Source organism: Mercenaria mercenaria, chromosome 18 (genome assembly GCF_021730395.1).
Source record: "Mercenaria mercenaria strain notata chromosome 18, MADL_Memer_1, whole genome shotgun sequence".
NCBI lineage: Eukaryota > Metazoa > Mollusca > Bivalvia > Venerida > Veneridae > Mercenaria > Mercenaria mercenaria.
The window spans coordinates 38,987,891-39,001,543 of NC_069378.1; the positions used below are offsets into that span (position 1 = coordinate 38,987,891).

The 13,653-nt window shown below is 36.6% G+C and overlaps 1 protein-coding gene across 3 annotated transcripts in view; it reads left to right on the forward strand.

The window, feature by feature from the left end:
- The window catches only part of LOC123538514 (protein arginine N-methyltransferase 2-like), a 50,324-nt gene that overhangs the window by 21,025 nt on the left and 15,646 nt on the right, over positions 1–13,653 (forward strand). For all 3 annotated transcript variants that reach the window (XM_045322672.2, XM_045322674.2, XM_045322675.2), the window contains exons 3-4: positions 3,028–3,117; positions 10,937–11,008. In XM_045322672.2, the coding sequence (XP_045178607.1) occupies positions 3,028–3,117; positions 10,937–11,008 (162 nt within the window). The remainder of the gene's footprint in view (positions 1–3,027; positions 3,118–10,936; positions 11,009–13,653) is intronic.

Genomic DNA, 13,653 nt, shown 5'->3' on the forward strand with positions numbered 1-13,653 from the left:
TCTCTGGAGGCCATATTTTTCATGAGATCTTCATGAAAATTGGCGAGAATGTTCACCTTGATGATATCTAGGTCAGATACAAAACTGGATCACGTGCCTTCAAAAACTAGGTCATTATGTAAAATAATAGCAAAACCTTGTGACCTCTCTAGAGACCATATTTTTCAATGGATCTTCATGAAAATTGGTCAGAATTTTTATCTTGATGATATCTAGGTCAAGTTCAGAACTAGGTCACAAAAACTATGTCACTATGTCATATAATAGAAAAAACGACATCATACTCAGTTCATGCGGGCACAGGTGAGCGATTCAGGACCATCATGGTCCTCTTGTTTCTAACACTGTTTATACTAGTATGTTGTGTTAGAATCTCAAAATAACAAGTGTGATTTATAGTAGAATAACACAAGTTTTTCATTCTTATGTGAAACAATATATCACTCAGGCCTACAGCCTTCGTGATATATTCTTACTCATACGAACTCAAAACACAGTTATTCTACGATAAACCAGGCTTGGGAACTTATTGTACCCCCTGACAACAAAGTTGTAAGGATGGGGTATACTGGTTTCAGGTTGTCTGTCTGTCCGTCTGTCTGTCTGTCTGTCTGTCTGTCCGTCTGTCCGTAGACACAATCTTGTACACACCATCTCTCCACATCCCCTTGACACAATTTAATGAAACTTCACACAAGTAATCAGTAACAACAGTAGTTGTGCATGGGGCATGTTAGGTTCTTTCTGAAAAAAAATTGCAGAGTTACGGGACTTTGTTTTTTGTTACTATACAATATACATAGACACAATCTTGTGCGCACCATCTCTCCTCATCCCCTAGACACAATTTAATGAAACTTCACACAAGTGTTCAGTAACAACAGTAGTTGTGCATGGGGTATGTTAGGTTCTTTCAGAAAAAAAATTGCAGAGTTACGGGACTTTGTTTTTTGTTACTATGCTATATACATAGACACAATCTTGGGCGCACCTGGTCTCTCCTCATCGCCTTGACACAATTAAAGGAAACTTCACACAAGTGATCAGTAACAACAGTAGTTGTGCATGGGGCATGTTAGGTTCTTTCAGAAAAAAAAATTGCAGAGTTACGGGACTTTGTTTTTTGTTACTATACTATATACATAGACATAATCTTGTGTGCACCATCTCTCCTCATCCCCTTGACACAATTTAATGAAACTTCACACAAGTGATCAGTAACAACAGTAGTTGTGCATGGGACATGTTAGGTTCTTTCAGAAAAAAAATTTGCAGAGTTATGGGACTTTGTTTTTTGTTACTATACTATATACATAGGCACAATCTTGACACAATTTAATGAAACTTTACACAAGTTATCAGTAACAACAGTAGTTGTGCATGGGGCATGTTAGGTTCTTTCAACGACAAAAATTGCAGAGTTATGGGACTTTGTTTCTTGTTAACATACTATGTACATACAGTCTGCATATGCAATCTTGTGCGCACCTAATCTTCCCAGCCCTTGCACACAATTTAATAAAACTTCACACAAGTGATCAGTACCAACCCTAGTTGTGCATGGTGCATGTTACGTTCTTTTAGATGAATATTCTGAATAGTTATGGGACTTTGTTTTTTGTTACTATACTGTATACATACAGTCTATATACATACAGTCCACATAATTATGCAATCTTATGTGCATCAAATTGCAATGTACTGTGTCAGTGCATGCCGGGGGGGGGGGGGGGGGTACATTCATCATCTTTAGTGATAGCTCTAGTTATTTCTTAATTAATGAGCTGTGTCAAAAGTTGAAATTGAGGATCACTGCTGTTTTATTTTAAGTTTACAATATTTAGAAAAAACTTTGAAAAAAACCATTTTATTCCCCAACAGTACATATCAGTGTCCGACAAATTTATAATCTTACTGGTAGCCCAATGGGCTACCAGATTTTTTTTCTGGTAGCCCAGCATTTTTTTGTAGTTGCCGAAAAATTTAAACCCCGAAAGTATAAACTTGCTCTATCCGAAACCGACTTACTGAGATGTGAGAATCAAAGGGGTCTGAAACAATGTTTGGTTAAAAATTTACAAACATCAAAATAAACCTGTGTGTTTGTTTCCAGTTCCGCATACACATTCCTGTCATATTAGTGTAGGTTTTTTTGGAAAAGGGCCCCTGGTCAAATTTGGAATTTTTTCACATGGTGAATTGTCAAAATTAATCATATTAGTTTAAAACTTTATTTTCGAGTTTTATGGTAAGCATTCAGATGCATTAAAAAATCTTAAGTATCCCGAGGTGAAATTTAGAGATTTTTTTTTCCAAGTTGCTGGTTCTAGACAGACCTTGCAAAGAATAACTACTACTTTGTCATGTTCAACTTTTGTTTACACTCAGTAAGTTTCCATGCCAATAACAACTTCATTTTCCAAACAGTAGAGTGACTGTGTGCATTGGAGGGGAAAATCGGGTCGCGAAAATATGTGACATTTGATTTTAATGGTGTAAAAACTATCTGTCAACACGTTTTCATTGCTTTATTCAATAAATGGTAATGTATTTATGTGTTTTGAGATGTTTTTACGTACAAAACATACAATTTTCTGGCAGAATCATGTATTTAATTTTTGCAGAGGTGCAGACGGTCATGTCGCTAAAAATAGAAACGAGTTGGTTTTTCCAGTATTTTTTTGGATTTCATTAGCGAACAAAACAATCAAAATTGGATATAAGTTGGGATTTATGGTCAGTTGTTGTTTATTGCAAGCTATAATCGAGGACCAGATGTTGATTTTGTAAAATATACAATGACCGGGCTACTAAAGCTTTAAATTTATGGTTGCCCGGCGGGCTTACGTCGGGATTTTTTGGGTAGCCCGACGAAAATTTCTGGTAGCCCGCGGGCTCCGGGCAATGGATTTGTCGGACACTGCATATATATTAACCTACCTGTTAGCACTGTATATTATGTGATTAGTGTCTTTAGGACAGGTGATTAGCTTCCAAGTTATATTACTGTATTGAAATGTTCTTCAGAAACTCCACCATGAGATGTTGAGTGACAGACCAAGAACTCTAGCCTACATGAGAGCTATAATGAGTAACAGCATGTTCCTCACAGGGAAGGTATCATATAACTTTTATATATTGAAAATCATTATACATGATACTACATTGTTTGTACATGACTGATTTATTTCAAAACAGTTGAGATTTTATCAATCCACTGCATTTATTTGACTGATATCAGCCTGTCACGCCAGGCAGGCAACTTAAAAAGTGCTACCAACAACAAGTTGGTATATGTGTGTTCAAAAGAACTATTGGACAATTAAATATCAGGCAGAAATCTGTGTTAAAATAGTAATGTTTGAAATTTTTACATTTTAGTTTGACTGTTTTGAGGAATAGAGTGGTCTATTGTAATTGCCCAGGCTGCTGTTGATGACACTGTTGTATTCATTACAATTTTATGGCAAGTTTCTCAATTCCAGTATATATTCTTAACTATTTTCATCAAACTTCACATAAGGGTCACTCTTGGGCAGGCATGTGATAGTTTAAGACTAGGTCAAGGTCACTGAAATAAAATATTTTAATAGCAAATCTTTTCAAGCAAATCTCAATTTCACTACATTTTCTTAACTACTGCCCCTCTAATCAGACGCCACGTAAGGATTGATCATTGTAAGGGGCAGACATCCTTTGGTTAAGGTTTGTGCACCTGAGAGGTAAATGTGACTGCGGTCAGATTTTATAATAGTGTTGGTTGAAATTTGTGCACCTGAGAGGTAAATGTGACTGTGGTCAGATTTTATAATAGTGTTGGTTGAAGTTTGTGCACCTGAGAGGTAAATGTGACTGCAGTCAGATTTTATAATAGTGTTGGTTGAAGTTGATGGCATGCTTCTCAACACTATCTCTTAGTTTTCCATAACATCGATATCCCTCATATCTCAACTTCTAACTTGTATGTACCGCTTACCCCCATCGATATCCCTCATATCTCAACTTCTAACCTGTACGTACCGCTTACCCCCATCGATATCCCTCATATCTCAACTTCTAACCTGTACGTACCGCTTACCCCATCGATATCCCTCATATCTCAACTTTTAACTTGTACGTACTGCTTACCCTCATCAGATTCCGATGTATGATGTAGATAGATACATACTTATGAATATATAATGTAAGATTTAAATTCAGTATTGTTATCCCCCGACGAAAGTTGGATGGATATAGTTTTGGTGTTGTCCGTCTTTCCGCCCGTCAATCCATCCGTCCGTCCGGAGCCATATCTAGGAAATGGTTGGGAATATTTATTTAAAACTTCATATACATGTTCACAGTTATGAGTTCTTGCGGCCCGTCAAGTTTCCGTCAGATTGCCCTAGTAACACCAGAGTTATGGCCCTTAGAAATTTCTAGTGTTAACTATATAGGATACTATAAATATGGCAATTTCTGCATCATAATTTTTGATATATTTGACCTAGAACTATGAAACTTAAACAGAATTTAGATCACCATAAAGTGGTTGTGTACACACAATTTCGTTCAGATTTATTTGTAAATTAAGAGTTATTGCCCTTTAATTGTATAAAAATCCACATATTTCTACATATTATTAACAAACTTACCATTTGGTAGAATTTCATTAAACTTCTTTCATTCTTTTCCATGAAAATTTATTGTAAACATGTGAAGTTGTGTACCCACACCTGGTCACCTCCTTACCTTGATCACACCCATCCCTATCCCCCCCCCCCCCCCCCCCCCCCCCCCCAAAAAAAAAAATAAATCCTTATTTAAATTTTTTTAAACAAACTTCATATACATGTTCACCACTATGAGGTTATGGGGCCCATCAAGTTTCAGACAGATTGCCCAAGTAACACCAGAGTTATGGCCCTTAGAAGTTTAGTGTTAACTATATAGGGTACTTTAGATCTATAGATATGGCAATTTCTGCATCATAACTTTTGATATATTTGACCTTGAGCTATGAAACTTTAACAGAATTTAGAGCAGTATAATGTGGTTGTGCACACACAATATCGAACGGGTTTCTTTTGTAACTTCAGAGTTATTGCCCTTTAATTTTCTAAAAATCCACATATTTGTACATAACAAATTTACCATTTGGCAGAATTTCATTAAATTTCTTTCATTCTTTTCTGTGAACATTTATTATAAACATGTGAAGTTGCGCACCCACACCTGGTCACCCACTTGCCTTGGTCACACCCCCTCCCCCTCCCCCCCCCCCAAAAAAAATATTTATTTTTTTCATTTCTTATTTTAGATTTTTTTCAAACCTTCCATGATTATTTATCAACATGCAAGTTGTACCATTCCCCCACCTCACTCCTCCACCCAGTCATGCCCACCACTGATCATGCATCCTCTGCCCCCCCCCCCCCCCCCCCACCTTCACCCTTTTATCCTGTTTTTTTTTTTTTTTTTTTTCATTTTTAATTTTCCATCAATATTTATAATCAACATGTGAAATTTTGTTTCCTTTCCCGTTCCCCCTCACCCCACCCCCTAAAAAAATAAATATATTAAGTGACTGCACAAACCTTGTCCTCAGCCATGTTCAAGATATCTTACCTGTGTTCTCTTAAGAACATTCTGTTCTTTTAAGTTTAAATGTACATGTTAAACAGCAACACCTGGTGCCAAACCACTCAAAGACAATATTTTGTTCCAGTTAAACTTCACTGCCATGTTCAAGATATCTTACCTGTGTTCTCTTAAGAACATCTCGGGGGATAAATGCGAAAGAGGTCTAAGTGCATATAAATAAAGAAGCACTCAGACATCTTTCGCATTCACGCCTCGATCTGTTCTTTTAAATGTACATGTTAAACAGCAACACCTGGTTCCAAACCACTCAAAGACAGTATTTCGTTCCAGTTAAACTTCAAGCTCACATTTCAATTAACTGCATTTAATTTTAAAAGCTAAGCTTATTACAGTAAGCATATCCCATTCAAAATAACTTCTTTAGTCAGGATCAAAGTATCATACATTTATTATTGTATGATCTTTTTTTAAACATTTGTTTTCTGCTAAATTGATTTTGACTAATGAAATTATTTGCTTCTTATTAACATCCTTAACTTTTTGCCGGATATATTTTTTTGCCATTCCTCACCACAAACCCTTTCGGCGGGGGATTCCAATTCATCGAATTTGCTTGTTATTTTCTCAATTCAAAACATTTTAGATGAACAAGATGTACATTTATAAATGATTTTATGCCCCTCGTGTGAGGACTTTCATGTCTGATTATTTTTTCTCCAGATACAAGGTATGTCCATCTTTTGGTCTGTTCATCAATCTGTCCATCATGTCTGCTCCAAATCTTAACTGCTGGGAAGATTTTCATTAAACTAGAGTGAATTGTTAACCTCATGCAGATAATGTGTAGAGGGTACAACCCAGATCACTAGATCCAAGGTCTAAGTCGCACTTGAGTTCAAAACTTTATGTCCACTCCATATTGTCTAAACACTTTGAAGATTTTCACAAAAATAACATTAATTGTTTACTACATCAAGTTGACTTGCAGATTGCCAAACCCAGACCACTAGGTCCAAGGTCAAGGTCACTTTGGAAGTCAAAGATCGAATACATTAAATTAGTGTCTACTCTATATCTTATAAACCGCTGGGAAAATTTTCGTAAAACTACCATCACTTATTTACTGCATTAACATTAAGTGCAGAGCATACACACCCCAGTCTAAGGTCAAGGTTAAACTTATAGCTTAAATTTGTGTCTGCTTCATATCTCCTTTTTGATTCCATACCTCATGTTTTTATTTCGATGTATATGAGATCTGAAACCAAAACTTGTAGTCCTGTTTGGCGCCATATAACCTATACTGTGTTGGTACGCCGTAAAATCCAAATAAATAAATTCATATCTCCCAAACCACTGGGAAGCTTTTCAAGAAACTAACATCTATTATTTACATCATCAAGACAAAATGCAAGGTACAAAACAAAATTCACTAGTCTAAGTTCAAGGTCACACAGAAGGTCAAATGTCAAATATCTTAACTTGGATTCTGCTCCATATTGTCTAAACTGCATGAAAGGTTTTCATAAAAATATAATGGTTTACCTCATCAAGATGACCTGCGGAGCACATGACCAAGGTCATAATATCCAAGGTCAAGGTCATATTTAGAAGTCAAAGATCAAATAGCTTAATTTCATGTCTGCACCGTGTCTTTTAAACAAATGGGAAGATTTTCATATAAATACTGTCACTTATTTACCTCATTAAGATGAATTGCAGACAAAATAAACCAGGTCAGTAGGTCCAAGGTCAATGTCAGACTTTGAGGTCAAAGGTCAGGTAGCTTAAATATATGACCATGTAATTTCTTAATTGCTGGGAGGCTGTTCATAAAACTAGCATCAATTAATTACCTTATGAAGATGATGTGTGTAGTACACAACCCAGGTCACTAGTTCCAAGTTCAGGGTCACACTTGAAGGTCAGATAACAAATAGTTAAACTTTGTGTCCACTCCACATCATCTAAACTGCTTGAAAGATTTTCCTGAGACTAGCATCACAGTTCACCTCATCAAGATGATGCACGGAGCACATGGCACAGGTCACCAAGGTCAGTGTCAATCTTAGAGGTAAAAAAAAACTGACATTTTTTAACCTCATTAAGACACTAGGTACGAGGTCACACTTGAAGGTCAATAGTCATTATCACAGTGTTACTTGCCTGTGAACTTAGAAAAGATGTTTGCACTTGAATTATTAGTACAAACAACTCCAAGGTTGTAAATGGATTCCAATGAAATTTTATACATGTCATGAAAGGGAGATGAGTATAACATATTTATTTTAGGTGTGTTCAGTTGATGCAGAGTTATGCCCTCAGGATTGTACTGCATTATGGGTTCATGGAAGTTTGTGGTCCAGTCTGCTACCTCAGTTATAAATAGATTCCAATAAAAGTTCATACATGTGATCACCATGAAGTTTAGATGTGTGTGACATATATTTTTAGGGTCAGTTGAATAATTGTATAGTTATGCCCCATTGATCTTGGACACATTTCCTTATATCCTCTGACAGAGTGTATTGAAACAGTTTATATTACATTCAGTGATAGCAGTTAATAGGGAAGCGATCTAATTGATCTCTCTGCGGTAACATGTGAGATACCAAATTTAACTATACAATCAAAGAAAAAAATAGTGTTCTTCCCGCTCATGCACTGAGCCTTTAGCTTCAGATTGTTTGTAAGAAGACACTTTTTCCTTGTGTCAGTAAGCATCTTCACAACTTGTTGAACCGCACATTGTATTCCATATCAAATAGCAAGAACTCTAGCTTTAATTTACGACAAGCTGAATGGTGTTAGAAAGCAAACGACTTCAACTGAATGAAAACAAACATTTAAATGAATGTAAGTTATTTCCCATCTGAAGAGGGTCATGTACATAGCTAACGTAATATATTTAGCGGCCATGCAGTTATGCATGTTTTAAAAAGATAATCTGACAACTGCAAGATTTTGAAGATGAGGATTATTTATGACATGTAAGACAGATTAAACTTTGCAGAAGTACTGCAATAGAAATATGTATGACATAACTTTCTGATATTTCCTAAAACATGCGTGAGTAAACATATAGACCCTTACAGAAGAAAAAGGCCTGCTGCGTACTCTTGCTGTGTACATACAGCGTATATGATGCGTACATGATGTTTACTGAAATCAAGGGCTTTAAATAGTACGCAGGATATACACCGCACATACACCGATAGTACGTTTGTAGTACACTTTTGACATGCAAATGAGCTCTGCCGCGTACTACTTGCTGCGAACATGCTGTGGACTACATAGTACACAGGATGTACGCTGGAGGAATTTAGTATGCAGGAAATAGTACGCAGCATGTACACGGCACATACACTTTTCACATGCAAATGAGCCTGCGGTGTACTTCCCCTGCGGCGTACATGCTGTGTACTCCTGCGGCGTACATGCTGTGTACTCCTGGCCCGAGTCCTGTGGCGTACATGCTGTGTACTCCTGCTGCATACATGCTGTGTACTCTTGTGGTGAAACTGCTGTGTTAATGTAAATTCCTTACCCCACCTACTTTCATATGCAAATGCTGATCATTTGGACAGAAAAAAAACCAGAAAAAAAGATAAGTGACATGCATCAATAAGTATTTACCCTTACCAAAATAATGTAGATTGATGTTATCAAATAAATTAGTATGCTTTTCTTCATCCACTTTTCAATGAAATAAATCAATTTTTGTAGCATGTAATTTGGTAAACATTTGAAGAAAATGGCGTAACTGCATCAAGGGGAAACAACTTTAATGCAACTAAATATAAGTGTTATGCTTTATTATAGACGATGTGTGCGTAGTATGTATTTATTTTGATTAAAATCCATCTGAGAACAATCTAGGACTGGATTATATAAGCATTTATACACTTTTACGTCCGTAAAAAGTAGCGCACCAAAAAATTTTGGATTAATTTTTTCCAATGGGGCGAGCGCAATTAGCCAAAAACGTTCTGAAAATATACAAGCGGCAAATCCGATGAACAACTTTTTAATTTGGTGAGGCCTTAATGAGATAACATAATGAGCATTAAAGCCTTTATAAAACATGATAGAATGGTGTTTTGCTTAAGAGTATTCAAATAACAGTGAGAGCTATTAATTCTTCTCATTCGGGCGCTGTTGAGGCATTATCTTGGTAATTATTTCATGTATTACAAAATGTAATGCAACGAAGTTCAAATAAGGCTTTTCAATTATCCAAGTTAGAAAGCTCCAGGATTAATTCAAAATGAAAAAGAATATATTTTTACACTGCATGCAAGGTGCAGCTCAGAAATCACTAAGATGTAAGCTTCACAAATGAACATTGCAAATAGTTTGGCAAATTTTCATTGTTCAGAATACCGGTAGTCTTAACTATTCTATGCTATTAAGATAAAAGTTACCCGGAAATCAAGTTCGTGCTTCCAAAAAAAAAAAAAAATGTACAAATCCTTCCTGCATGAAGTGTACTTCAGACTTTTACCTAAAAAAATTCAAAGTATAAACACCAAAAGAAAATGAACAAGTCCCTCCCGCATATATGAAGTTTACTTCAGACTTTAACTTATAAAAAAAAAACTAAGTATAAATGCCAAAAGAAATTGTACAAGTCTTTCCCGCATATATAAAGTGTACTGCACAAATTTCAAAGTATCTGCGGTGTACATGCAGTGTACTATTTTCTTGTACAAGTCCCTCCTGCGTACATGCAGTGTACTCCTTAAATTTTCAGAGTCTGTGCTGCATACTTGAAGTGTACTAGTGACCTCCTGCGTACATGCTGTGTACTCGTCAAAATAGTACGCTGCATGTACGCGGCATGCGGTGTATGTAAAATGTACTCCTCTGGCGTACTACTGTGTTCGCGGCATATACGCAGCATGTACGCCACAGAGGCTTGCTTCTGTAAGGGGATGTAAATTTCACATGTTAACAAATGTGATTTCCTCCATCCAGCGTTTTAAACTTGTTTCCCGTGGTGCACTGGTTTGTTTATACAGTATGCCAGAAAATCAGAAGAGTACTCAGCATTTTTTTTTGTTCTCAGGGATTATTGGTAGGGCTCATCAGGAAGGAAAAATCACACTGTAACAAATAAAATAGGAGTAGTTTGCATTATTATACACATAGTATCTTCCATAAATATGTTACACATTTCTAGAAGAAAATTTCTTGAAGCACATTGTTCATAAATCCATGGGTATGGACTTTTAGTATTTGGATGAGTTGAAGGCAGATTGATTTCCAATTAAGGCGGATATTATGTATTTCAATAAAAATGTACAGGTACAGAATTACTGTATTAAAAGCAATATATCTGCATTTTTGACAGGTAATCCTAGATGTAGGATGTGGAACTGGTATAATCAGTATGATGTGTGCCAGACATGCAGATCCTAAAATGGTAAGCATAAACACGTTGCCTTGGCCTAATATTTCTCACTGTCTGTTTGTAACCATCATGGAAACAAAAGAATACAGTTACTATGTGGCCCCTCCTTAAAGGTGGTCTGTTTCTTGTCCGGTCCATAACTCTGCCAATCATCAAAACTTAGCACAAGTGTTCTCTATAATGATACAACGTGGCATGTGCAAGACCCAGACTGCTAGCTCCAAGGTCAAGGTCACACGTAGAGGTCAAAGGTAAACATGGTCTCTTGTCTGGTCCATATCTATGTGATTCATTAAAGGATTTTAAAATTACTCGGCACAAACGTTCCCCATAATGAGTTGATGTGTCGTGCGCAAGACCGAGACCCCTAGCTCCAAGGTCAAGGTCTCGGGTTTAGAGCATCAGTTTCATGTCCACTGTTTTTAAGTAAGAAATTAAGTAAACATTATTCAGCATGCCCAGTCACGCAGAATCCTGCGTTTTTCACGCAGAAAACACAATGTGCACGCAAATTTTTCGATGGCCGTGCGTGCAGGAACGCATATTTGTTGTGGCCGGCAAATAAACGAATTCGGCTCAAAAATTGGTGGTCGCTAACCTAAAACCCGGGAAACGCTTGCTTTTGAACAGAAAACCAATAAGCTTCCAGCGGCAAACATCTGAGCGATCTAGATTACTCCAAATACATCACTAACAAAAATGGCAGACGAGCATGAAAAACTTCATTCTGGGTGGAAATATTAAATTGACCTCAGTGCCATATGAAAGGCCGGGTTTTCACTACAAAATAGGCATCATACAGCATTAGTTCCTGCAGGCGTACTGTTGATAATGTGCAGAACAGAATGGTCATCGAGTACTACTGTAAGCAAATGCCTAAGCCAGAGAAAAAGCTGCTGAAGCATTTAGGCCTTAGACATTGGTAATAGTTAAATACTGTTCTTTATGCCTTAGCAGCATATTGTAAACAGGCTAGGCCTATATAAATACAGTATGTCTGAGTTTACTGAATAAATACTGTAAACATTATCTAATATCTGTTGCTTTTAGTTTTATACCAGTACATATGTTCATGTTTTGGGAAAATTCAGTGTACCCAGATTTTTTAAGCCTGTACCCACTTTTTCCAAAAGTAGTGGGTACAGGTACCCACTTTTTAAAAATCCTGTGAGCATGCTGATTATGCAAGTAGCTGAAGACACTATGTGAATCATTTAGTACATTGTTATTATTCAAATAGTGGAGCAAATTTTTAGTATGTTAGTAGTCTAGTATGCTGTTATTATGTAAGTAGTTGAGGGCACTGCTACTTTATAACTAGTTGAGTGAATTATTATTAGGAATTGCTCTGTTACTATGTAAATAATTGAGTATGTAAGTAGTTTAGTAAACTGCTATTTTGTAAGTAGTTTAGTACACTGCTTCTGTGTAAGTAAATTCGTACACTGCTACTATGTAAATAATTGAATATACTGATATTATGTAAGAAGTTCAGTACACAGTTACTAAATAAGTAGTTGAGTGTACTGTTGCTATGTATGTAGTTGTGTACACTCCTATGTAAATAGTTTAGTACAAAATTACTGTTTATGTAGCTGAGTACACAGTTACTATGTATGTAGTTGAGTACACAGTTACTATGTATGTAGTTGAGTACATTGCTACAGTGCAAGAAGTTGAGTACACTGCTACAGTGCACGAAGTTAAGTACACTGCTACTATGTAAGAAGTTGAGCACACTGCTACAGTGCAAAAAGTTGAGTACACTGCTACTATGTAAGAAGTTGAGTACACTGCTACTGTGTAAGAAGTTGAGTACACTGCTACTATGTAAGAAGTTGAGTACACTGCAACAATGCAAGAAGTTGAGTACACTGCTACTATGTACGGCTACTGTGCAAGAAGTTTACACTGCTACTATGTAAGAAGTTGAGTACACTGCTACTATGTAAGAAGTTGAGTACATGGCTACAATGCAAGAAGTTGTGTACACTGCTTCTATGTAAGAAGTTGAGTACACTGCTACTATGTAAGAAGTTGAGTGCACTGCTACTATGTAAAAAGTTGAGAACACTGCTACTATGTAAGAAGTTGAGTACACTGCTACTATGTAAGAAGTTGAGTACACTGCTACAGTGCAAGAAGTTGAGTACACTTCTACTATGTAAGAAGTTGAGTACACTGCTACAGTGCAAGAAGTTGAGTACACTGCTGCTATGTAAGAAGTTGAGTACACTGCTACTATGTAAGAAGTCGAGTACACTGCTACAGTGCAAGAAGTTGAGTACACGGCTACTATGTAAGAAGTTGAGTACACTGCTACTATCTAAGAAGTTGAGTACACTGCTACTATGTAAGAAGTTGAGTACACTGCTACAGTGCAAGAAGTTGAGTACACTGCTACTATGTAAGAAGTTGAGTACACTGCTACTATGTAAGAAGTTGAGTACACTGCTACTATGTAAGAAGTTGAGTACACTGCTACTATGTTAGAAGTTGAGTACACTGTTACTATGTAAGAAGTTGAGTACACTGCTACTATGTAAGAAGTTGAGTACACTGCTACAATGCAAGAAGCTGAGTACACTGCTACTATGTAAGAAGTTGAGTACATTGCTGCTATGTAAGAAGTTGAGTACACTGCTACTATGTGAGAA